Below are 26156 nucleotides of genomic sequence, written 5' to 3'. Positions count from 1 at the left end.
GGGTATCTCTGTTGCTTAGGCTAGAATGCGGTGGCATAACTATAGCTCACTGCAGCCTCAAATTCCTGGGCTCAAGGGATCCTCCTGCCTCAATTTCCTTAGTAGCTGGGACTACAGGGATATGCCACCATGCCTGGCTAATTTTTAATTTTTCTTGCAGAGTTGGGGTCTATGTTGTCCAGGTCTCAAACTCCTGGGCTCAAGCGATCCTCTTGCCTTGGCCTCCTAAAGCGCTGGGATCACAGGCATGAGCCACTATGCCCAGTCCTGCACAGCTTTATGATATTAATCCTTCCTATCTTTGGATAATGAATCTCTGTGATTTAGATTTTTTTTTTTTTTTTTTTGAGATTGGGTTTCACTCTTGTTTCCAAGGCTGGAGTGCGATGGCGCGATCTTGGCTCACGGCAACCTCCGCCTCCTGGGTTCAAGGGATTCTCCTGCCTCAGCTCCCGAGTAGCTGGGATTACAGGCATGTACCACCACGCCTGGCTAATTTTGTATTTTTAGTAGAGACGGGTTTCTCCATGTTGGTCAAGCTGGTCTCACTTCTGACCTCAGGTGATCCACCTGTCTCGGCCTCCCAAAGTGCGATTTAGATCTTCTTTAATGTTTTTTTCCAGTAAAGTTTCATAGTCTTTTGTATACAAGTCTTACGCAACTTTAGTCAGATTTATCCATGGATGCTGCAGACTTTGGTGCTATTATAAATGTGCTCTTTTTATCTGAGCTACATTTCTAATGATTTGTGGTTTAGAGAAAAATAACTTTTTTTTTTAGACAGGGTCTTGCTCTGTTGCCCAAGCTGGAGTGCAGTGGTACCATCTTGGCTCACTGCAGCTTTGATCTCCTGGCCTCAAGGGATCCTTCCACCTCAGCCTCCCGAGTAGCTGGGACCACAGGTGCACGTCACCACACCTGGCTAATTATTTTATTTTTTGTAGAGACAATGTCTCACTATGTTGCTCAGGCTGGTCTCAAACTCCTGGGCTCAAGCGATCCTTCCACCTCAGCCTCACAAAATGTTGAAATTACAGGCGTGAGCCACCGTGCTCTGTTTAAAAACAAAAAAACAAATGCAAATAACTTCCGTACTGATCCTACACAGTTAGCCCCTTGCTGTTAAGTTCCTTTCTATTTCCAATGTAGACAATTACATCATCTGCAAAATTGAGTTTTATTTTCTCTTTTCTATTCCTTTAGCCTAGGAATTACAATTTAAGGTTGAAAATAAAATCTTTTTTTGGGAATCTACTGATCCATAATCTACTGAGCCATGATCATATGGCTCTTCTTTAATATATTCATGTAGCAACTAATATTAATGGATTTTCTAGCTGGGTACGAGGGCTCACACCTATAATCCTGGCACTTGGGGAGGCCGTGGTGGCAGATCACTTGAGGCAGGAGTTCGAGACCAGCTTGGGCAACATGGTGAAACCCCATTTCTACAAAAAAAAAAAAAAAAAAAAAAAAAAAAAAAAAAATTACCCAGGCATCATGGTGGCAGGCACCTGTAGTCCCAGCTACTTGGAGGGCTGAGGTGGGAGGACTGCTTGAGCCTGGGGAGGTCAAGGCTACAGTGAACAATGCTTGTGTCATTGTATGGATCCTGTCTCAAATAAATAAATAAGTGGATTTTTTCTTTCTTTTTTTGAGACAAAGTCTTGCTCCTGTTGCCCAGGCTGGAGTGCAATGGTGAGATCTCAGCTCATTGCAACCTCTGCCTCCCAGGTTCAAGCAATTCTCCTGACTCAGCCTCCTGAGTAGCTGTGATTACAGGCATGCGCTACCATGCCCAGCTAATTTTGTATTTTTAGTAGAGATGGGGTTTCTCCATGTTGGTCAGGCTGGTCTCGAACTCCCGACCTCAGGTGATCCACCTGCCTTGGCCTCCCAAAGCACTGGGGTTACAGGCATGAGACACTACACCCGGCCAATAAAGTGGATTTTCTAATATGAAAGACTATTTGGATTCCTGGCATAAACCAATTTGGTCATGGTACACTGCTTTTTGAAATACACTGCTGAATTTGGTAATTTCCTTTTTTTTAATTACACAGATGTAGGTATGAAAATATTTTCTTTAGGATTTGTACATGACAACCCTGTGATTTTTCTTTTTTCTGGTATTGTTTTGGGCAGATTTTGGTATCAAAATTTTACTTGTCTCATAAAACAAGGTAGGCAGTATTCACTTGTGGGTGTGCTGTCCCACTCACTTCTATTCACTGGCAGAATTTGTTCAAGACTGGATAATCCATTTGTTGAAATCTTGAAAGTCTGGTAGAATTCTTGGTAAAACTGCTAAAATGTAGTTTTCTTACTGGGAAGACTTATAGCTATTCTTTTCATTTCTTTAGTAGTTACTGGACCTTTCAGGCTTTCTATTTTTACCTTGAGTTGATTTTGCATTTCATCTCAGGTTTAAAATCAATTATAATGAAGTTGTTTCCCGTGGTCTCTTATTTTAATCTCTGCAGTAACTGTAGTTATTTCTTCCTTTTCACTTATATATTTAAAAAACTAAAAACAAAAAACAAATCTTTTTTTTTTTTTTTTTTTTTGAGACAGGGCTCTTGTCGCCCTGGCTGGTGTGCAGTTGCACAATATCGGCTCACTGGAACCTCCACCTCCTGGGCTCAAGTCATCCTCCCACCTCAGCTGCCTGAGTAGCTGGAACTACAGGCGCATGCCACCACATCTGGCTAACACACACACACACACACACACACTCTCTCTCTCTCTCTCTCTCTCTCTCTCGCTCTCTCTCTATTTTGAGACAGAGTCTCACTCTGATGCCAGGCCAATCTCAGCTCACTGCAACCTCTGCCTCCTAGGTTCAAGCCATTCTCCTGCCTCAACCTCATGAGTAGCTGGGACTATAGGCAAATGCCACCACGCCCAGGTAATTTTTGTATTTTTAGTAGAGACGGGGTTTCACCACGTTGGTCAGGCTGGTCTCAAATTCCTGATCTGAAGTGATCCACCCACCTTGGCCTCCCAAAGTGCTGAGATTATAGGCGTGAGCCACCATGCCTGGCCTCCAGTTTAGTTTAGTTGAATTTTTACAATATAAATGAATGCTTAACTTTAGCAAAAACTGTTCTCCACCTAATATATACATATATAAATGATATTAAAAGTAGATATAATTTCCAGAAACATACAGAATTCTAATGACTTAGATATAAATTAATGAATTTTTATATTGCACATTGCTATTCTGTATTATTTGAAACAAAGAGGTTAAAGTGTTTGTTTCCAAAGACAAGAAATTTTAAAATAAAATTTTGTTGGCTGGGCGCAGTGGCTCACACTTGTTAACACAGCACTTTGGGAGGCTGAGGTGGGTGGATCACTTAAGGTCAAGAGTTTAAGCCCTGCCCGGCCAACATGGTAAAACCCCATTTCCACTAAAAATACAAAAATTAGCCAGGCGTGGTGGAGGGCACCTATAATCCTAGTTACTTGGCAGGCTGAGGCAGGAGAGTAACTTGAACCCAGGAGGTGGAGGTTGCAGTGAGTCAAGATTATACCATTGCACTCCAGCCTGTACGACAGACTCCATCTCAAAAAAGAAAAAAGTACAATAAACAGGCCTGGCGCAGTGGCGCACACCTGTAATCCCAGCACTTTAGGAGGCCGAGGTAGGTAGATCACCTGACGTCAGGAGTTTGAGACCAGTCTGGGCAACATAGTGAAACCCCATCTCTACTAATAATACAAAAATTAGCCAGATGTGGTGGTGTGCACCTGTAATCCCAGGTACTCTGGAGGCTGAGGCAGGACAACTGCTTGAACCTGGGAGGCAGAGGTTTCAGTGATCCAAGATCGTGCCACTGCACTCCAGCCTGGGCAATACAGCGAGATTCCCTCTCAAAAGAAAAAATAAAATAGATAAAATTTTGTTGCCATTAATAATTCACACAGTAGATAAAACATTATAGAATATAATAGTGTTAAAAGTTTGCCCATCAAGAAACAGCATGTATTTGAAATATTACTTTTCTCCTTAAAAGCATGCCACTCCAGTGTGTTCAACCATCAGCATATGTGAGGGTCACCTTGAAGGCTTTCAAGAACACAGATGCTGTCTCCGAGAATCTGATCAGGCAGGTCTAGGGAGGGGCCTGCCTGTATCCCCAGGAGACACTGCTGGCCCAGGACACCTTGAGAGCCACCGCCTCAGATGTGAAACAGCCACTTGGCGGGGAGGGGCGGGAGGAAGCCACTGTCAACAACAATTTTTTGACCACGTGAGGGAGAGGAGAAGTGACTATGTGAGTGCTGGGACTGTGGGAGAGCGTGTGTGGCTGGCTGTCCTGCTACAAGGCTCTTCACTAGCCAGGCTGTCTGGCTTGCTAGAGCTAACTTCCTCCAAGACAACTACGAGTGCCACGTAAAGACAAAAAACCAAACATGTACGGCAAGCACACAACCACCACGGTTTCAGCCTCCTCATTTACCTTTTGAAATATTCCACTTCCCTCTCTGTCTCATCCATATCCACACTGTCTAGGTCAATATCTTTAGGCAGAAAGACATCATCTGTAAAACAAAAGAGAAGCAGCAAGTCAAATTACAGCAGCAAGCTATCTTATCAGAACAGAAGAAATCATTTGGTTTCACTCAATTTAAACTACTTCAAAAACTGTAAACATTTTCTCTGAAACGAGATTTTACAGAAGGCCAATGGAGGACAGATCTCTCTGGTGTGCTTATGAACACCCAGGTCTGACCTGAAAACCGCGGAACTCATGTGTCTGCTAAGCAAAGCAACCGTGGCTTCAGGTCCCATTAGAAGACACGTTTGCTAGAACCTGGACTCCCCATGTGACTGGTCATCACATGACAGGTAACCCATCAGAGAGCCCTTTAGCAAGAAGATTCCCAGAAATCTGAACTGCATGCAAGCCCAGGGACTGCCCTAAGTCTCTGCTGGAGGCAGGCAGAGCATGGATGCCAGCAGAAGCTGGCATCCAGAGGGCAGGCCCAGGGGAAGGAAAGTGTTGTACCTCAAATGTGCCCTTGACAGGAAGAGGACCCAGATATCAACCCTACAGGAAGGCGATTCTCCCAGGCATTCATCTCACCCATATGACATCCAGAGATTTCATCAAAAACTTTTTGTTTTTTGTTTGAGATGAAGTCTCTCTCTGTCACCCAGGCATGATCTCGGCTCACTACAACCTCCGTCTTCTAGGCTCAAGCAATCCTCCTGCTTCAGCTTCCCAAGTAGCTGGGATCCCAGGTGTGTACCACCATGCCTGAGTAATTTTTGTATTTTTGGTAGAGACCAGGTTTCACCATGTTGCTCAGGCTGGTCTTGAACTCCTAGGTTCAAACAATCCACGCACCTTGACCTCCCAAAGTGCTGGGATTACATGCGTGAGCCACTGTGCCTGGTCAAATATTCTTGAGTTATCCCAAACAAAAAGCAAGGCTACGTTTCATGCTGCAGTTACACAACCATCTTTGAAACTAGGCAGGAGAGCAGGGAAATCATTGATTCAGGATCACTCAATTTCTTAGACTCTCAGGCGAGTTTGAGAATTTCCACCCCACTCTTCTGCTCTGTTCACTCATCTAATTCAATCTTGAGTACCTTCCTGGGGCCTTATGTGAGCCTTAAGTACCAAAGAGGCTCCATCAGCACACATCTGAGCTGGGGCAGGGGTCAGGGAAGTAGTGCACACAGCATCCAGCCCCATCAATGTGAACAAAGAGGACGGGGACCAGTGACAGTTCTTTGTTAAAGGCGAGTCTCCATTTCCCCACAGAACCTCAACATGGGACAATTTTTCAGAATCTTTAATAAACTCCCCATTTCTTTCTAATACTGGAGAATTTCCACAGTAGCGTAAGGCATGTTTTACTTGTGTAACAGCAGCTAACATTTTTTTTTTTTTTTTGTTTATTTTTTTTTTTTTTTTTTTGGAGACGGAGTTTCGCTCTTGTGACCCAGGCTAGAGTGCAATGGCGCGATCTCAGCTCACTGCAACCTCCGCCTCCTGGGTTCAGGCAATTCTCCTGCCTCAGCCTCCTGAGTAGCTGAGATTACAGGCACGTGCCACCATGCCCAGCTAATTTTTTGTATTTTTAGTAGAGACGGGGTTTCACCATGTTGACCAGGACGGTCTCGATCTCTTGACCTCGTGATCCACCCGCCTCGGCCTCCCAAAGTGCTGGGATTACAGGCTTGAGCCACCGCGCCCAGCCTAGCAGCTAACATTTTTGACTACTCACACAGCACCAGGCAAAGTGCTTTCATATCTATTTATTAGAAAAAATGTAACTTAGTCTCTAAGGACCTGCTCTATGACAGCCTTGGCTATCTTGGATCCCAACTGTATCCCTGAGGGCACACAGCTGGGTAGAGGACACAATCACTGGTGCCACTGGGCACTGGGTGGAGTTCAAGACCAGCCTGACCAATATGGTGAAACCCCATCTCTATTAAAAATACAAAAATTAGCCAGGCGTACTGGTGGGCACCTGTAGTCCCAGCTACTTGGGAGCCTGAGACGGGAGAATTGCTTGAACCTGGAAGGCGGAGGTAGCAGTGAGCCGAGATCGTACCACTGCACTCCAGCCTGCGTGACAGATCAAGACTCTGTCTCAAAAACAAAAAAAAAAAAAAAAAGGAAAAATGATCTATCAGAGGAAAATTCCACGTGCTAAACACTTTTATCAATAAAAATGGAAGAAAAAACAAAATGAACTAAATTCTAAATTAAAAAGTTAGAAAAAAACCCCAACAAAGTAAAACAAAAGAAAGCACACAGAAAGAAAATGAAGATAAAAGCAGAAATTAACAAGGTAGACTGAGGATGGTGGTTCACGCCTGTAATCCTAGCAGTTTGGGAGGCCTAGGCAGGCAGATGGCTTGAGTCCAGGAGTTTGAGACCAGCCTGTACAATCTGGTGAAATGCAGTTTCTACAAAAAATATGAAAAAATTAGCTGAGTGTGGTGGTGCGTACTTGTGGTTCCAGCTACTTGAGAAGGTTGGGTGGGAGGATCACCTGAGCCTGGGGGAGGCTGAAGCTACAGTAAGCTGTGACTGTGCCACTGCACTCCAGCCCGGGCAACGTGAGTAAGACCCTGTCTTAAATAAAAAATAAAAAGAAAAGAAAGAAAGGAGATAAAGAAAAACAGTAAACCTAAATAATAAATCAAGATGATTTTTAAAAACTAACAAAATACACAAACCACTAGCTTAAGCAAAATAGGGAGAAAGCAAAATACACAAAATAAGAAATGACAGGCAAAAATAATCATTGCAAAGAAATTAAAAAGTATGATGAGCATAACTTGCAAGCATCTATGCAGATAAATCTGAAAATCTAGTTGAAAAGAATAATTTACTATGGAAAGATGGTTTACCAAAATTAACCTCACTAGAGACAGACCAATTTCCAGAGAGGAGATAAGACTGCTAGCAACCACCTACCACAGGAACCACACCAAGTCCAGGGGCTTGCACAGGGATTTCTATTCCAAAACCAAAAAATACAACATACCACAATCAAGTGGGCTTTATTCCAGGAATTCAAGTTCAGTTCAATACTTAAAAATCAAACAACGTAATATACCATATTAATACGTCTAAGAAGAAACATCATGATTATCTCCACAGATGCCAGGAAACCTCTGACAAAGTTCAACACCCATTCCTAACGAAAAACACTCAAGAGATGAGGAATCGCTGGATTTTTTTTAACATTAATTTTTTTTTTTTTTTTTTTGAGATGGTGTCTTGCTCTGTCACCCAGGCTGGAGTGCAGTGGCCGGATCTCGGCTCACTGGAACCTCCGCCTCCCGAGTTCAAGTGACTCTGCTGCCTCAGCCTCCCAAGTAGCTGGGACTACAGGTGCCCACCACCACACCCGGTTAATTTTTTTTATTTTTTAGTAGAGACGGAGTTTGATCGTGCTGCCCGGGCTGGTCTTGAACTCCTGAGTTCAAGCAATCTGCCTGCCTCGGCCTCACAAAGTGCTAGGATTACAGGCATGAGCCACCTTGCCTGGCCTAAATTTTTTTAATGTGGCTAATTTTAAATAATTATATTATATAAACCTTAGCCCTAAAGCCAACATCTTACTTAATGTGGAAACACCAGAGATATTTCTGTTAAGATCAAAAAGGACGCAGTTAAATAAAATAAAACAGTTAGAGGCATAAGAATTGAAAAAGTAGAAGTAGAAAGTTTTCTCTATTTGCACACATAACAGAATGCCTGGAAAACCCTAGAGAATCAACAGTAAGACTCAAAACAGTAAAATAATTCAGTAAAGTAGAAGATATAAAGTTAACATACTGGCCGGATGTAGTGGCTCACACCTGTAATTCCACACTTTAGGAGGCCAAATCACTTGAGGTCAGGAGTTCAAGACCAGCTTAGCCAACATAGTGAAACTGCATCTCTACCAAAAATACAAAAACTAGCCAGGAGTGGTGGTGTGCACCTGTAGTCCCAGCTACTCAGGAGGCTGAGGCAAGAGAATTACTTGAACCCTGTAGGCGGAGGTTGCAGTGAGCCAAGATCGTGCCACTGCACTCCAGCCTAGGCAACAAGAGTGAAACTCCATCTCAAAGAAAAAAACAAACAAAAAAAAAACCAAACCAAAAAAAAAAAAAAAAATAATAATAATAATAATAGCGAGCTGGGCGCGGTGGCTCACGCTTGCAATCCTTTGGGAGGTTGAGACGGGTGGATCACCCGAGGTCAGGAGTTCAAGACCAGCTTGGCCAACACGGTGAAACTCCGTCTCTACTAAATACAAGCAATTAGCTGGGAGTGGTGGTGCATGCCTGTAATTCCAGCTACTTGGGAGGCTGAGATAGGAGAATCGCTTGAACCTGGGAGGCGGAGGCTGCAGTGAGCCAAGATTATGCCACTATACTCCAGCCTGGGCAAAAAGAGCAAAACTCCATCTCAAAATAAATAAATAAAGTTAACAATCATAAATCAATAGCTTTCATATACAAATAACCAGTTAGGGCAGTTCTATCCAACAGAAATACAATCTGAGGCTGGGCACAGTGGCTCATGCCTGTAATCCCAGCACTTGGGGAGGCTAAGGTGGGAGGATCACTTTAAGTCAGGAGTTTGCGACCAGCCTGGCCAACATGGTGAAACCCAGTCTCTACTAAAAATACAAAAATTAGTTGAGTGTGCTGGTGCATGGCCTGTAATTCCAGCTACTCAAGAGAGTGAGGCATAGGACTGCTTGAATCTAGGAGGTGGAGCTGAATCCCGGAGGTGGAAGCTGCATTGAGGTGGAGGTTGCAGTGAGCTGAGATTGCACCACTGTACTCCGGCCTGGGTGATGGACACTCTGCCTCAAAAAAAAAAAAGAAAAAGAAAAAGAAATACAATCTCAGTCTAAGCCACACACATAATTTAAGATTTTTGTAGTGATAATTTAATATATCCAAAATATTATGATTTAAACATGTAACCAATGTTAAAAATTATACTGAGATATTTCACATTCTTTTATTCATACTAGGTTTTCAAAATCCAGTGTGTATTTTCACACTTATAACACCTCTCAATTTGGACTGGCTGCATTTCAAGTGCTAAATAGTGACGTGTGACTAGCGGCTACTGTACTGGACAGCTCAGAAGTAGAAAATATGATGGTGAGAAAACCCCACTTAAATTAAAAACAAAGATGATTAAATGCTGAGAAATATACTTAGTAAGAAATTTGAAGAATATATAAGAGAAAATTAAAAAGATTCCTGAAAGACCCAAAGGTAAACCTGAACAAATGGAAAAACATCTCTTGTTCTTGGAAAGGATGTTCAATATCATAGACACATCAATTCTCCCTAAATTAATGTATACATGTAATACAATCCCAATAAAGATACCGACAAGCCTTTTCTTTGGTGGGGGGAAATGGAATCTCACTCTGTCATCCAGGCTGGAGTGCAATGGAGCAACCTCGGCTCACTGCAACCTCTGGCTCCTGGCTTCAAGAGATTCTCCTGCCTCAGCCTCCCCAGTAGCTTGGCACCACAGGAGCCTGCCACTTGGCCTGGCTAATTTTTGTACCTTTAGTAGAGATTGCGTTTCACCATGTTGGCCAGTCTGATCTCCTGACCTCAGGTGATCCACCCTCCCCAGCCTCCCAAAGTGGTACTACAGGCGTGAGTAACTGTGCCGGGCCCCAACAAGCTTTTTTTTAAATGGAGCCAGGCACATTGATGCTAAAGTTCATATGGAAATATAAACATGAAATAGTGTGAGAAATACTGAAGTGGAAAAGCTATGAGGAAAGAACAGCCCTGTAAGATATTAAAAGATGAAGAGAAATTCCAGAAACAGACCCAAGTGCATATTGAAATTTATTGTAGGACAAAGGTGGCATCTTCAATCACTGCAACAAGATTTTTTTTTTTTTTTTCTGTAGAAACAGGGTCTCATCCTAGCCCAGCCTAGAGTGCAACAGCACATTAAAGCTCACTGCAACCTCAAACTCTTGGGCTCTAGTGCTCCTCCTGCCTCAGTTTTCCAAGTGGCTGAGACTACTGGTGTGCACCACCATGCCCTGCTATTTTTAAAAAATTTCTGTAGTGATGGGGTCTCACTATGTTGTTCAGGCTCATCTCAAACACCTGGGCTCAAGTGATCCTCCTGCTTTGGCCCCTCAAAGTGCTGGGATCACAGCCATGAGCCACCACCTTCACACCTGGTCCATAATGAATTTTTTTGTTTTGTTTTTTGGAGATGGAGTCTTGCTCTGTCACCCAGGCTTCAGTGTGGTGGCATGATCTCGGCTCACTGCAACCTCTGCCTCCCACATTCAAGGAATTCCCTGCCTCAGCCTACCGAGTAGCTGGAATTACAGGTGAGTGCCACTACACCTGGCTAATTTTTGTATTTTTAGCAGAGACAGGGTTTCACCATCTTGGGCAGGTTTGGTCTTGAACTCCTGACCTCGTGATCCACCTGCTTTGGTCACCCAAAGTGCTGGGATTACAGTGGGTGAGCGACTGTGCCCGGCCCCAGGATGAACTTTCTAATAACTGGTGCTAAGGCTGGGTGTGGTGGCTCACACCTGTAATCCTAGCACTTTGGGAGGCAGAGGCAGGAGGACTGCTTTAGCTCAGGAGTTAAAGAGTCAGCGGGCTGGGCGCGGTGGCTCAAGCCTGTAATCCCAGCACTCTGGGAGGCCGAGGCGGGTGGATCACGAGGTCAAGAGATCGAGACCATCCTGGTCAACACGGTGAAACCCCGTCTCTACTAAAACTACAAAAAATTAGCTGGGCATGGTGGCGCGTGCCTGTAATCCCAGCTACTCAGGAGGCTGAGGCAGGAGAATTGCCTGAACCCAGGAGGCGGAGGTTGCGGTGAGCCGAGATTGCGCCATTGCACTCCAGCCTGGGTAAAAAGAGTGAAACTCCGCCTCAAAAAAAAAAAAAAAAAAAAAAAAAGAGTCAGCTAAGGCAATGTAGTAAGACCCTGCTTCTACTAAAAAAAAAAAAAAATTAGCTAGCATAGTGGCATGTGCCTGCAGTCCTAGCTACTCAGGAGGCTGAGGTGGGAGAACTGCTTGAGCCCAGAAGTTTCAGGCTGCAGTGAGCTATGATTGCACCACCACACTCTAGACTGGGAGACAGAGCAAGACTCTATCACAAAGTAATAATAATAGTAATAATGTGCTGGGACAACTTATTAACCATTTGGAAAAAGATAAAATTGGATCCGTTTTTCACATCACACAGAAGAAAAAATTCTAAACATATTAGGGATGCAAATGAAAAACAAACCACACAAATACTAGAAGGCAACATGGGTGTGTTCCTCTTTAACCACAGTGTTAGGGTAAAGCTTTCTAACAATTGTTCAAAATCCAGAGGCAATAAAAAATCAGTAAGCTGACCACATAAAACAAACAACACTTCCACCTGACTGAAGGGCATACACAAGGTCAAAAGACAACTTACGAACTGGGAGAGAATGTCTGCAGCATACTGCATGGTTAAAAGGCAAATGTCCCTTCCATATAAAAAATTCTTAAAACACAGAAGGGAAGAGACCAAAAACCTAGTACAAAATGAGAAATAGGTATGAACAGAAAATTCACACACACACAAATAGCCCTTAATAATATATTGACCTCATTGTAATTAGGGAAAAATGCAAATGAAAACTACATTGAGGACTTACTGCAGCTAATGGATTGGTGAAAGTTAAAAAGCCTGACATCACTCTGTGAGCAAGGCTGTGGGCAAACAGATGCTGCTGGTGGGTGGGCTGACTGCAGGGTTTGGAGGAGAACTTGGATGCAGCTAGCAACATTAGGAAAGCACTTTTCTTTATAAAAACTTTTCAAAATTAATTATGATTATTTTTGAGATAGGGTCTTGCTCTGTTGCCCAGACTGGAATGCAATGGCATAATCTTGACTCACTGTGGCCTCCACCTCCCAGGCTCAGGTGATCCTCCTGCCTCGGTGTCTCGGGTAGCTGAGACTATAGGTTGAGTGCCACCATGCCTGACTAATTTTAGTATTTTTGGCAGAGGCAGGGTTCCATATGTTGGCCAGGCTGGACTCAAACTTCTGACCTCAAGTGATCTGCCTGCCTCAGCCTCCCAAGTGCTTGGATTATGAGTGTGAGCCACCGTGTCCAGTCTTAAAATTTTTTTTTTAAGAGACAGGGTCTTATCCTTACTCTGTCACCCAGGCTGCAGTGCAGTGGTGCAATCAAGACTCACTACAGCCTCAAACTTCTGGGCTCGAGCGATTCTCCTGCCTCAGCCTCCCGAGTAGCTGGGACTACAGGCAAGTACCACTGTGCCCAGCTAGGTTTTTTTGTTTTTTTTTTTTAAGTAGAGACAGTGTCTTGCTATATTGCCCAGGCTGGTCTTAAATTCCTGGCCTTGGGTAATCCTCCTGCCTCGGACTTCGAAAGTATTGGGATTACAGGCATGAGCCACCACATTCGGAACACACTTACCTTTTGACCCAGCCCTCCCCCTTCTATGAAGGTGCTTCACAAAATCACCTCCAAACAATATGGAAATACCTACGCACACAAGTACTCACTGTAGTACTGGGTATAATGATTAAAACAAAGCACTGAGGCCAGGCGCAGTGGCTCACACCTGTAATCCCAGCACTTTGGGAGGCCACGGCAGGCAGATCGCTTGAGGTCAGGAGTTCAAGACCAGTCTGGCCAACATGGTGAAACCTCATCTCTACTAAAAATACAAAACTTAGCTGGGTATGGTGGCATGTGCCTGTAATTTCAGCTATGTGGGAAGCTGCGGTGAGAGAACTGCTTGAACCTGGCTCGGGGCAGAGAACGGATTGAGCTGAGACTGCGCCACTGAACCAGCCTGGGTGACAGAGTGAGACTTCACCTCAAAACAAAAACAAAAACAAAAAAAATCAAAACACTGGAAACAAGCTAAACACTCGAACACAGAAGAGTGACTGAAGAAATCACATGACTTCTATGATCACTATGGAGTGCTGTGTAGCTGTAAAAAGAATGAGCAGAATCTCTACCAACTGATGTGCAGTGATTCCCAGAATATATTAAGTGGAAAAAACCCCAAAGGTCAATATGAAATCTATAATATACTACCTTTTGTTTAAAAAATATAAAAGCAAATAAGAAACTGATTAGTTACCTACAGGGAGTGGGTGGGAATAGAGTTTTAAAAAGAGGGACCGGGTAGGGGAGAAAACAAAATGGAATACAAATGGAAAAATCCAACCAGATGTGTTTCAAATGAGTAACGAATGTGTACTAAAGGTGAAAAGAACTAATTTAAGTCATTTGTAAATTCAGTATTATTACCACACTCTGAGGCTAAAGACAACAAATCATGCCCAGAGTTTTCCACCAAGGTTAAGGGCAGGCACTTCTGAAACCTTTCCCTGTGTTCTAGGACTCAGCAAGCCAGTAACGGCACCATGGATGATGGTGTCCAGGTGCTTACTGTCTAAGGGTTACAAATGTGGACAGGGGAAGGGAGAACGCTCACTGTGGCACAGGAGCGGGGTTGGAATATCCACGAGAACCCATGGCTTGTACACAGCAATTAGATAAATAGACACTAATGTGTGTGTAGGCGGCAGGCGCTTGTGGGCATACACTCCCAATCCCACTCCACTCGCTCTGATGACTGAGAGGGCCTAGAAGCAATGCCATTTGGCAGTGATCAGGTCTGGGTTTCTCAACACTACTGTTCAAGAAAAAGAAGAGGGCTCCTTGGAGAAATGACTGGCTCAGGGCTGGGACAGAGAAGGCACAAGATAAGCCTGCAGCATCTAACCATGACAGAAAGTACAGAGTGCTTAAAGGCTGGTAGGGCCGCATCAAATGGCCTAAGGAAAAAGCTATTCCAAGGGGGCTCCCACTGACTGAATCTCAGACAATCAGAACAACATAAATATCACTCATAAAAGATTCTTTTTTTTTTTTTTTTGAGATGGAGTTTCACTCTTGTTACCCAGGCTGGAGTGCAATGGCGCAATCTCGGCTCACCACAACCTCTGCGTCCTGGGTTCAGGCAATTCTCCTGCCTCAACCTCCTGAGTAGCTGGGATTACAGGCACATGCCACCATGCCCAGCTGATTTTTTGTATTTTTAGTAGAGACGGGGTTTCACCATGTAGACCAGGATGGTCTCGATCTCTTGACCTCGTGATCCACCCGCCTCGGCCTCCCAAAGTGCTGGGATTACAGGCGTGAGCCACCTCGCCCGGCCAAAAGATTCTTATCTATAGCATCAAGTAAAACACCTGTGAATCCATCTAAATGAATGAAAAAAACACATGGGGTTGGAGAGCTCTTCCTATAATTGAATGGCAAGTAACAAATACAGAAGGAATAATATTAGAAAAATCACCACTGGGCATGGCTCATGCCTGCAATGTCAGCACTTTGGAAGGCTGAGGTGGGTAGATCACCTGAGGTCAAGAGTTCAAGACCAGCCTAATCAACACGGAGAAACCCCACCATCATGCCATTGCTGTCCAGCCTGGGTAATAAGAGCAAAACTCCGTTTCAGAAAAAAAGAAAAGAAAAAATCACCATTTGAAAACACAGTAATAATCACTTCAGGCAAGAATCATTAATGGATTCTACAACTAGTCAGTCAATGAACAATAAAAAACAGGATACTTATCTCCCCATAAGACACTTACTAATTAGCAAATGAGAAATATTAACTTGCCCGTGGTGAAAATGGGCATACCAGCTCAACCCAGGATCAGAGTTCCCATCCCCAGTGATGGGACAGACACTGTCATCCGCCTGCTGGTAGGATACACACACAGGGAGTGGTCATATCAATGGTGCTGCTACCAAAAACAATCTGAATCTGATTAAGAAGACATGGGGCGTACACCCTGACAAAAGGATGCACTAAAAAATAAATGCGCTGCACTCTTCAAAAAAGTCAAGGTCACGAAAAACAGAGAAACTGATCCAAAGGAAAAGAAATTAAAGAGATAAGACATGGGATGCTGGATTGGGTCTGATGGCAGGAGAAACAGCAACAACTTTTTTTTTTTTTGGTTTTGTTTTGTTTTGTTATAAAGGATGTTGAAGGGACAACCGGAGAAACACGAGTAAGGCCTGTAATTAAAAAATGGCACTGGATCAGTGTCAACTTCTTCATTTTGATCACTCTACTGTGGTTTTATTTTTTATTTTGAGACACAGTCTCGCTCTGTCACCCAGGCTGGAATGCAGTGGCGTGATCTTGGTTCACTGCAACCTCTGCCTCCTGGGTTTAAGCAATTCTCTGCCTCAGCCTCCTGAGTAGCTGGGATTACAGACTCATGCCACCACGCCCGGCTAATTTTTTGTATTTTTAGTAGAGATCGGATTTCACCATGCCGGCCAGGCTGGTCTTGAACTCCTGACCTTGTGATCCACCCGCCTTGGCCTCCCAAAATGCTGGGATTACAGGTGTGAGCCACTACACCCGGCTGTACTGTGCTTTTATAAGTGTCCTTATCTTGAGGAAATATACACAGAAGTATTTAAGGTTAAAGGGGTATCATGTTCTATCCAGAAAAATAAGAGAGAGAAGGAGAGAGAATGATGAGCAAACATGGTAAATACTGATGCTAGGAAACAGGTGTGTGTAGAAATCCTCTATGGTCTCTTCTATAGGACAGGAGGCCAGATGGTGAGAGCACGCCAAACCTGCTGTTTTCCCCTACTAGCACACCACACATGAAAACCAGGCACCACTCAGAAATGTCTTCCTGCTATTCTGTATTTACCAATTGAATTGTTGACTCTGTCTCCTTTCTTCTTCTTACTTTTCTTGTTCTTGCCCTTTGGCTGAGGGGAATCTGCCAGCACCAGCTTGTTGTTCTGCTGATGCTCACTGGGAGCGATGGGCTCCATAGGGGTTGGGTTTGACTTTTCTTCCTTGATGTGGTTCAGCTGCTTTTTGTTATTGTTATTACTGTTGACTTTTCTCTCCTCTCTTTTCTGCTCCGTGACGGATATGGGGTCGACCAACTTAGCCTTTGACTCAGTCTGGGCCCGGGGCTTGGGCTGCCCCTCTGTGGCCTTCGGGGGCTCTGGGGGCCTCCTCGCTGGCTCGCTGCTGGCCTTGCTGGTCTGCCTCAGTTTCTGCTTACCATTTCCCTCTTTATGGTGCTGCATGATGTCGAAGAGAAAAGAGAGTGGCTCATGCTGCTTCCCATTCACCTCCTTGGGGAGGAGAAATTTCGAGTCTCTGGTGTCAGTGGGGTCTGCAGAATCCCCATCAGCCCCCAGCCCTGGCCTTGGCTCTGAGTGGTTCATATGTCTAGATGGAAAGTGAGAAGAGGTTTCTGGTTCTTCAGTTTGCTCTAGTGAGCCATTGTGGATGTTTTCGGAGTTAGCGACAGACTCTGCTGCTGCCTGGAAATTTCTAGCGAGCATGTCCAACTTGGGGCAGTCTTTACTTGGCCTCTCCTTCTTCTTCTTTTTTACAGCTCTTAGCTTCTGAAGCTCCTGAAGCCGCTGAAATTCCTCCTTGAAACGTTCCTCCTCTTCTTCCTCCTCCCGCCGCCTCTGCTCCTCCTGGAGGTGCAGGTGCTCCCGGGCCCTGGCCTCTGCTTCCAGGCGAGCTTTCTCCTCCAGCTGCCAATGTGAAAAGAGAGAAGGCAATTTAAGACGACAGTGAGTGCTAAAAATTAAGACATACAGAAAACTAAGATAGTTTTAAAAACGAATCACATATGGAATGTAAACTCTCAAGAGGCTGTAATAAAGCTTAACACATACACACACACCTCCAATTATCTTACTCTACAGGATTGGTAAATTTCATCTATTTACTAATGTATATGCTTATTTGGCGGGGCGGGGAGCTAAGAAAAAATTCTCGATGCGCTTTGACCTGGTGCTAAACACCAGGAACCAAGGACAAAGCAGCTGCAAAGCACACATCCAGGGCGCCAACTACACTCACAGGCGTGGCAGGGCATCTTGCCGCCTGGCCGGGTGGATGATGTAACCAGTACCACAGACTGTCTGTGCTGGTGCAGTACTGAGGCCGCACATGTGCCGCCAGAACTCTGGGCAGGCCCACCTTTCCAGGTGAAGGCTAATGCATTCACCTGAACAGAGCATGTAAGAAATGTGCCGCAGGCTGGGTGCAGCAGCTCACGCCGGTGATCGTGAGTTTGAGAGCAGTCTGGGCAACATGGCAAAACCCCGTCTCTACAAAGAGTACCAAAATAAGCTGGATGTGGTGGTGCACGCCTGTGGTCCCTGCTATTTGGGAAGCTGAGGTGAGAGAATCACTTGAAGCCAGGAGGTCGAGGCTGCAATGAGCGGTGGTGGCACCACAAAAAGAAACGTGTAGTAAAAAACTAGAAATTCCTTCTTCCCAACCTAGCAGATAAACAAAAACGCCATATATTTTCACTAGTGTGACAGAGCAAATGACTCACTGTCCAACTTGACAGAAAATTAATTTTCACCCCAAGTGAAGACTGCATTTGAGTAGTGACGCATACTCCAGGAGCACAAATGGAAAGTGTTCTTTGCGTTCAGAAAGCAGATGAGAGCCATCAGTGTAGGGAGCATGGCTCTGCCCACCACCAACCTTTAGAAGTGCTGAGGCTTATGAGAAACTCTGGCAAAAACATTTTATGAGAAACTCTGACAAGAGCATTTCTCGTGGAGAAATAGCAAAGTACTCCCCAAGTATATATTATTTTTCACAATACTTTTAACAGGCAAATTGACTTGTCTTTTGAAAAACTTTAAAATTACGATAAAAAATTAACAATGGTATGTTACGAAAATTTTCAATTGACAATCCAAGTAAAAATGATATAACGTCCCTCTCCATGTGTATGTCCGGAGCAGCACCCGGCAGGCAGCTCTTGGAAGGGCCCTGCAGTCCAGTGTCTGGAGTGAGCTATGGAGCCGCACTGCAACAGAGGGGAGGGCTGACTCCATCAGGATGCTCGCTGGTACATTCCGGTCAGCTGGCGTCCTCTTAGAGCTGATCTAAAAATCCATCACGGGTGCCTAGTCGAATATGGGCCCATAACAAGTATGTAAGGACACCTAGTTTGGGCAGATGCCCTGGTCTCCAGCAGAGTGGCTGCCTCAGCATAGGCCTCTGGATTGGACCTGCTACAGGACCAAGTCCATAGGTGAACTATTGCCGTCACTTCAACAACCAGCTAGCCAGTGAGCCTCAGCATATGTCTGTGAGCTGCTCTGTAGAAAGCACCAGGAAAAGGTCCCTCGAGGTGGGGCTAGGTGCTCAGCATGGCCTATGACATCAGCCTGTAAGGTTCGGCTGGGCCTGAAGTCTGGATCCAGACCACCTGCAAGGTCAGAGGGCAAGAGCCTGGGGTGGAAAGTATCCTGAAAACTCAAGAAGGGGTCCCAGAGGCCTCCACTGAATCCCAATGGGAAGTCTCGGGGCCATGCAGCACTGTGGGGCCTCCTGATGCTGGACACTCCTGAATGAAGGACACACTATGTTCTCCCTATTCCAGGAGGCTCTGGTCTTCTGAGGCACAGAACAAGGCTTCTCCCACAAAGCCTCCTAGTCAAGTCTAGCAGAGCCCTTGAAGGTAGAATAATTAAAACAGCTAAGATAGAAGCAACAACACAGGGCATTGGGCTCACGCTCCGGGTCCACTGTGGGATTGTCCTCCTCTTTACCTCTTTGCCTGATCATGGCTGCAGACAGAAACCTCGTCTCTTCCCAGGGCACCTGTCCTACTGCCAGAACCCCAAGAACCTACAGGTTCCCTCTGCATGCAGCCCACATCTGCTCACTGAAGTCTGCCTCTTGGAGCCTGACATTTTTAGGGAGCTGAAACCAGAGGCTCTTTGGACCTGCTCCAGCATAGAGGTATTTAGAAAATCCTCCAAGAGAAAAAAGCTGTTTTCATTTTTTTGAGACAGAGTTTCACTCTGTCACCCAGGCTGGAGTGCAATGGCATGATCTTAACCTCTGAGGTTCAAGTGATCCTCCCACCTTAGCCTCCTGAGTAGCTGGAACTACAAGCATGCATACCCCACCATGCCTGGCTACTTTTTTTTCTATTTGACATTTGCTTTTTGTGACACACCACACCCTCTGGCAAGGAGTGAGCAGCTCAAGCCTTCCCACAAACACTTATTCTCCTCCCTTCTAATCGATGCCATGTGCTGGTCTTCATTTGGAATAGCAAGTGGGACAAGAGGAACAAGGGGGACATGCTCAGACCTGAGTCCAGAAGACTTCCCTGTGCCAAATGCTCCGCCCTAGTCTCGCATCAGACATTTCTTCTCCCACAGGCCCCCAAAGCCCACCTGGGCCCTTCTGCTATCTCTACAGTTGAGGGCTCCTTTCTTGGAAAAGAAGGTTCTCCAACAGATAAAGCTGGAGTGTCTACGGCTGCCCTCATGATGGCCAGCACAAGAACAAATCCATTCTACAAAAGGGGATGTAATTTCCTGAAAATACAAAGTGAAATTTTTTTTACCAGTCTCCAGTTCAGGCCACCAGAGACAGGCTGGCTCTCGGAGCAATGCTGTGGGCAAGTTAATACATGCCAGAGCCCCGAACTCCTATAGCTCAGCCCTGCCTGGAGACTGCTGTGGCACGGCACCCTGAGATGCCCTCAGACCTGGCACCCCCCCAGGTGCCAAGACCCGTCACTTGCCTTCCTCTGCTTATGTCTTGCTCGCTTGGCTGCACGCGTACTGCTCACTGGTTTGGTCTCAGAGCTGTTTATAAACTGCAACAAATCCTCCACCCTCCGATGGTCCACAACGCTTTCCCTTTCCGAGATCTGATCCATTTTCTTAGGTTGCTCTTCTTTCCTCTTGGTCAGCCGTAAGCGAAGCTTTTCCCTCATTTCTGCATAATTTCTACTTGTTGGTGCAGCTGGAGGCTAAGAAAAACAACAAAGTTACACTTAAGTTTTAACAATTTTGAATGTAATAAATTTCAGACTGTACCTCCAAAAATAAACTGTTACATTGCTCGAGTAGTATATATTTGTCGGGAAAAATAAGAAAATAAAACCACCAGCAGAAAAAAAGAAAAACTTATCAGCAAGTCACCCAAAAGTGGCATTTTGATACTTACCCTCAAATTTTACATATTCATGAGAAACCTGGTAAGCCACGTACAACTATGCACATAAATGGATTTTTTTTAAACTAAAAAGGAAACAATTAGAAATCCTGATTAATCTATTTTATTTATTTATTCGGCAGGGTCTTGCTCTGTCACCCAGGCTGGAGTGCAGTGGCATGATCACAGCTCACTACAGCCTTGACCTCCTGGGCTCAAGCAGTCCTCCTACCTCAGGCTCCCGAGTACAGGGACAACAGGCGTGTGCTGTCATACCCAGATAATTTTTAAATTTTTTGTAGAGACACGGTCTCACAATGTTGCCCAAGCTATCTTTCTTCAATTCCTGGGCCCAAGAAATCCTCCTGCCTTGGCCTCCCAAAGTGCTGGTATTACAGGCATGAGTCACTGTGCCTGGCCTCTACTTGTTATTTAATATGGTGTGAGTATCTTTTCATGTCAATAAATGTGTCTTACTAATCTTTCCATCCATTTCTAGGTTTCCTTTTTGATGCCAAAAACAAAAAACAAAAAACAAAAAAAAAACCTGCCCTGAATCCTACTGCCAAATTTCTTACTATAACAACATGTGCACGTTTTAGGAACTGCAAACAGACCTAAACAGAGAAAGAACAACTCTAAGTCCCTGCTATTCCTACCACCCATCCCTCTTTAACGTCGGGTGATAATTGGTTGTATAAATTAAATCACAGCTCTGGAAATATGTAGAAGTATGTGTGTGCACCAAGACTCTCTATATTCAAACAAGAGAAATCCAACTGCACACACGCAGCACTGCCGTCACTGGCTACAATGTTCCATACCATATGGATATACCACGGTTAACAACCTCCTACCATTTACCAATTACCTTAAAAACCACAAACAAAATATAAAATGAAGCAATGAAATCATTATGGCTCAATCTTTGGGCAAATATTTTTGTTTCTTTAGGATGGGTATATCCTAGGAGTGGAATACCCTGAATTCAACCTAGTACAGAATTTCTGCAAAGAAGCCTGTGTTGCACACTTCCCACATCACAACGTGCTGACCTCATGCACTCACCCCGCCGTGCCCAAAGAATTCGCAGTAGCAGCAGTCGCAGTACTTGCCCTCCTTCTGGTTGGTGGAGGTCGAGGTGCTGGAGCTGTGCTCAGAGCAGCTGTCCTCATCTGCACTCTCGTCCCCATCATCCTGCTGCGGGTCGTAGACACCATTCTCACAGCGGTGCCCTTCGCAGTCGGGATCACTGCAAAACCGCACACAAGCTCATCAGCAAGTGGCCGGCCCCAGGAGGCAACGACTCGCACTGCTGCTCACCACCACCCACAGACAAGAGGAAGCGCAGAAGGTGCGTAGCCCAGGGTTCCTAGGGAGTCAGACACAAGCAGTAAAGGCACTGGCCAGGGGCTCACGTGGGAGGCATGGCAAGTGCGTGTGCATGCAGGCGGTCCCTCACAGTGCTCACAGAGCACCACTGAACAGGAACACAGAGTCTTTCCAACGACTCCTTCGGAGACTGTTCCCGCAACCACAGCTTCCATACTATGGAGGAGAAGGGGCATAGCTTCAAACAGGTGAGTTCAAAGGTAACAGAAATTGTCTTAAAAAGAAATGGTGGCTGGGTGCAGTGGCTCACGCCTGTAATCCCAGCACTGTGAAAGGCCGAGGTGGGCGGATCCCCTGAGATCAGGAGACCAGCCTGGCCAACATAGTAAAATCCCACCTCTACTAAAAATATAAAAATTAGCCAGGCGTGGTGGCATGTGCCTGTAGTCCCAGCTACTTGGGAGTCTGAGGCAGAAGAATCACTTAAACCCAGGAGGTGCAGGTTGCAGTGAGCTGAGATCGTGCCACTGCACCTCAGCCTGGATGACAGAGCCAGATTCTTTCTAAAAAAAACAAAAAACAAACAAACAAAAAACCTGTTGAGTGTTTGTTGTATTGTGTTTTTCCTATACACATGCCGTTCGTTTTCTTCTGATTCTACCCTAGGTATAACAAATACAACTTACACAACAAGTAACAAACAATGTAATCCCCCTGATGCTGTCAGAGTTTAGCAGTAGCTGGCCCACCTATCCATGGCGGCCCATTGCCCCTGCTCTTCCCTCTGCAGAACTAGAGGCTGAGATGGGAGCCCCCTCCACTCATGGCCTCTGCTGCGGACATCCCTGCATTCCCTCAGCATTTCACTGGACTTTTCAACTGCATGGTTCCAGGGGAGTTTTTCTGTAGCTGTGTTAGTGTGGCATGACACCTACTTTCCAAAGTGCTCCCATGTCCCCAACCAGACTTGGCTCACCTGCAGACACTTGGAGGGGCACTAATGGAGCCGTCTGTGGTCGGGGGCAGGGGTGCAGGACAGAAACTCTTGCGTGTGTCCACAAACCCAGGAGTTGTGGTTGCTGTTTTGGGGAATGAGGGGGCAGCAAGATTTGCAAGGTGAGGTGTAGAGGCAGGTGAGAGCGCAGCAGGCGAGAGTGCTGGGAGGGGGGCCAAGCCCGTGGGGCTGTTCCTTGGGGCAGCTGGGGCCGAGTGTCTATGGTCCTCCTTGTTGATGCCATGAAACACGTCACCTGCATTTAGAGATGTAACAGTCACTGCCAAGTTTTTGTTTCAAAAATGTTCAAACCTGTAGAAAATGTGAAAGAACAGTACAAGAGTACCCACTCACCTTGCCTCATCATCACGATCTAATATTCTGTCCTTTTTACAAACTTTACTTCTTACATGCACACACGCTTTTTGGCTGAATATCTTCAAGTTGCACTCGCCCATAAACACCTTGGCATGAACTCCTTAGAACATCGAGGCTTTTAAAAAATTTTTTTCACGTTTTTCTTTTTCTTTAAAGAGACAGGGTCTCACTAGGTTGTCCGGGCTGGTCTTGAACGCTTGGGCTCAAGCGATACTCTCACCTGGGCCGCCTAAAGTGCTGGGACTACAGGTGTGAGCCACTGTACTTGGCTTTTTACTTAAAATTTTCCTTCCTTCCCTCCCTTCTCTCTTTCCCCCTACTTTTCTTTTTTTCCCTCCCTCTCTCTCTCTTTTTTTTTTTTTTTTTTAAGACAGGGTTTCACCATGTTGGTCAGGCTGGTCTTGATCTCTCGACCTCAGGTGATCCGCCCGCCTTGGCCTCCAAAGTGCTTGGATTACAGGCGTGAGCCACCATGCCCGGCCCCTCTCTCTTTCCTTTTTTTGACATTTTGCTGAACAACCACAATACCATGATCACACCAATGGCATTTAACACTGACAGGATACTCTCATCTAAGGTATAACCCACATTCAATTTTCCAATTTCCTTCAAATGTCCTTTATAGCTTTTCCACCAACCCAGCCTCTTCCAAATGTTTTCTCTTTTCACAAGACTAACATTTTTAATAGGCCATCTGTCTGCCAATCGGGATCTGTCTTGTCTTGGTAGATTTAGATAAAAAGGTTCTGGGCACAAATCCCGCAAAGATTATGTTGATCCTTATGAGTTTGTGGCAATGGGATAAGCCCAGTGTCTCTCTGTTTCATGGTAGTGGGCATGGTGCTGTCTGCCAGGTTCCTCCAGAGTCCAGCACCCACCATTCCTTTGTAATCTGTCAGTCCGCAGTGATAGGGTTTGGCTGTGTCCCCACCCAAATCTCACCCTGAATTGTAGTTCCCATAATCCCGTGTAGTGGAAGGGACCCAGTGGAGATAACTGAAACATGGGGGTGTTTCCCCCATGTCGTTCTGGTGATAATGAGTGAGTTCTCATGAGATCTGATGGTTTTATAAGGGGCTTCCCCCTTCGCTGGGTAGTCATTCTCTCCCCTGTGAAAAGGTGACTACCACCATGATTGTAAGTTTCCTGGGGCCTCCCTAGCCATGTGGAACTGTGAGTCAACTAAAACTCTTTCCTTTATAAATTACCCAGTCTGGGGTACTTCTTTGTAGCAGCATATGAATGAATGAATACAGGCGCCCACTATCCCTCTGTAATCTGTCAGTCCCCTGTGGGTGAAATACTCCGTTCCCCAAATGGATATCCCATGTTAACCTCCATGAATGCTGCATACTTGCACCAGCTGTCACGCCACAGGCCGCAGCATGCTAACTTGCCACTCCTACCCTTCTTACACATTTAGAGGACGTGTGCTTCTGGAAGAAGAGCTTCCCACCCTACTGCCCTGTTTCAGCATCCCTATCCCTATGGATTCCTGACTTTATTTGTATGCTATTGTCAGTTTTCTTAGTTTTTTTAAACTTTTTTTTTTGTAGAGACGGGGTCTCACTATGTTGCCCAGGCTAGTCTCAAACTCCTGGGCTTAAGCAATCCTCCCCTCTTGGCCTCCCAAAGTGCTGGAATTACAGGTGTGAGCCACTGCACTCGGCCTTCCCATTCCTTTTAATGCTCAATCTGTCCCAACTTTGGCTAATGAGGCCTCCTCAAGCCAGCTACTGAGTTGCCATTGGTCTCTGGTCACATTCTTGCTTTCAGGCCCCCTAAGTGATAGCCGGGGACTATACCCCAGGCTCGATGACAAGCAGCTCTGTCAGCTCACATCTGCTCAGCATTTTCCTAAAGCAGCTTCTGAGAAATCCTGCCACGTGCTCAGAAAGCAATGACTTCCTAACCTGGCCAACATGGTGAAACCTCACCTCTACCAAAAAATACAAAAAAGTAGCCATGCATAGCGGTGGGCGTCTGTAGTCCCAGCTACTTGGGAGGTCGAGGTGGGAAAATCACTTGGACCCAAGAGGCGGAGGCTGTAGTAAGCTGAGACTGTGCCACTGCACTCCAGCCTGGGCGGCAGTGAGACCCTATCTCAAAAAAAAGAAAGCAATAACCTCTTCTTATCACAGAACAACAGAAACAGAGACAAAAGCAAGACAGTGCAGCGAAGAAGCCCCAGAGGAATCTAGCACGACAGCTAAAATTCTAATCAAAGTCCTGGGGATCAGCATTTTTGGGCAGTTAACTACACTTAGGCCTCTGGCTAGGCCAAGTAAAAGGCAGTTACGAAGATGAGAAGTCAGTAAGCCCTGCTTTCCTGTGGACCCCAAGGGCTAGTGAGCCTTCAAGCCTTACCTACTGAAGGAGGTCTCTTGGATGACACTCTGAACTGGCTGTTGCTGGACTGTACTGTGGTAGCTGTGCAGGACACGGAGGACGTGGCTGATGAAGTGGCCATGACAACTTTATTTGCTTCCATAAAAGCATCTTGGAAATTGTATAAACATTTCTTTTTTGCAGCATTCTTTTTCTCTTTACTATCCGAAACTGCAGGTGTTTCACTGCTAGATGGAGGTGGAAGGGCTTCAGGTCTTGTGTCTGAGAGTGTTGGCCCTAATATTTCACTCCCTTCAAAGAAGAACAGGAAAATTAAGGCTTCTGACAGAAATCATACTTAGCTAAACCCTAAAAGACATGCTGATGACCGAACACTTTATAATGGGGCTGCTACTGAAGTCAGGTTCCCACTGGGATGATGCTAAGTCAGCTAGCTTTTAATCTAAGAAAAAATTGTATTGAGCACCTACTATGTGCCAATTCCTGTGCTAGGTGCTTTCCAAAGTTATGTAATGTCTTATAACTACTTT

At 45.3% G+C, this 26156-nt stretch overlaps 1 protein-coding gene across 3 annotated transcripts in view; it reads right to left on the bottom strand.

Annotated features, from left to right (window-relative positions):
- Positions 1–26156, bottom strand: part of FAM193A (family with sequence similarity 193 member A) — a 196838-nt gene that overhangs the window by 12714 nt on the left and 157968 nt on the right. For all 3 annotated transcript variants that reach the window (XM_032253969.1, XM_032253968.1, XM_032253967.1), the window contains exons 16-21: positions 25645–25917; positions 22882–23155; positions 21642–21825; positions 20158–20388; positions 16267–17119; positions 4470–4551 (exon numbers count right to left, since the gene is read on the bottom strand). In XM_032253969.1, coding sequence (XP_032109860.1) covers positions 4470–4551; positions 16267–17119; positions 20158–20388; positions 21642–21825; positions 22882–23155; positions 25645–25917 — 1897 coding nt within the window. The remainder of the gene's footprint in view (positions 1–4469; positions 4552–16266; positions 17120–20157; positions 20389–21641; positions 21826–22881; positions 23156–25644; positions 25918–26156) is intronic.

Source organism: Sapajus apella, unplaced genomic scaffold (assembly GCF_009761245.1).
Source record: "Sapajus apella isolate SASKATOON/1434 unplaced genomic scaffold, GSC_monkey_1.0 scaffold85, whole genome shotgun sequence".
Classification (NCBI taxonomy): domain Eukaryota; kingdom Metazoa; phylum Chordata; class Mammalia; order Primates; family Cebidae; genus Sapajus; species Sapajus apella.
Note: the sequence above shows the minus strand (reverse complement) of the source record. Positions and strands in the feature narration are given on the sequence as shown.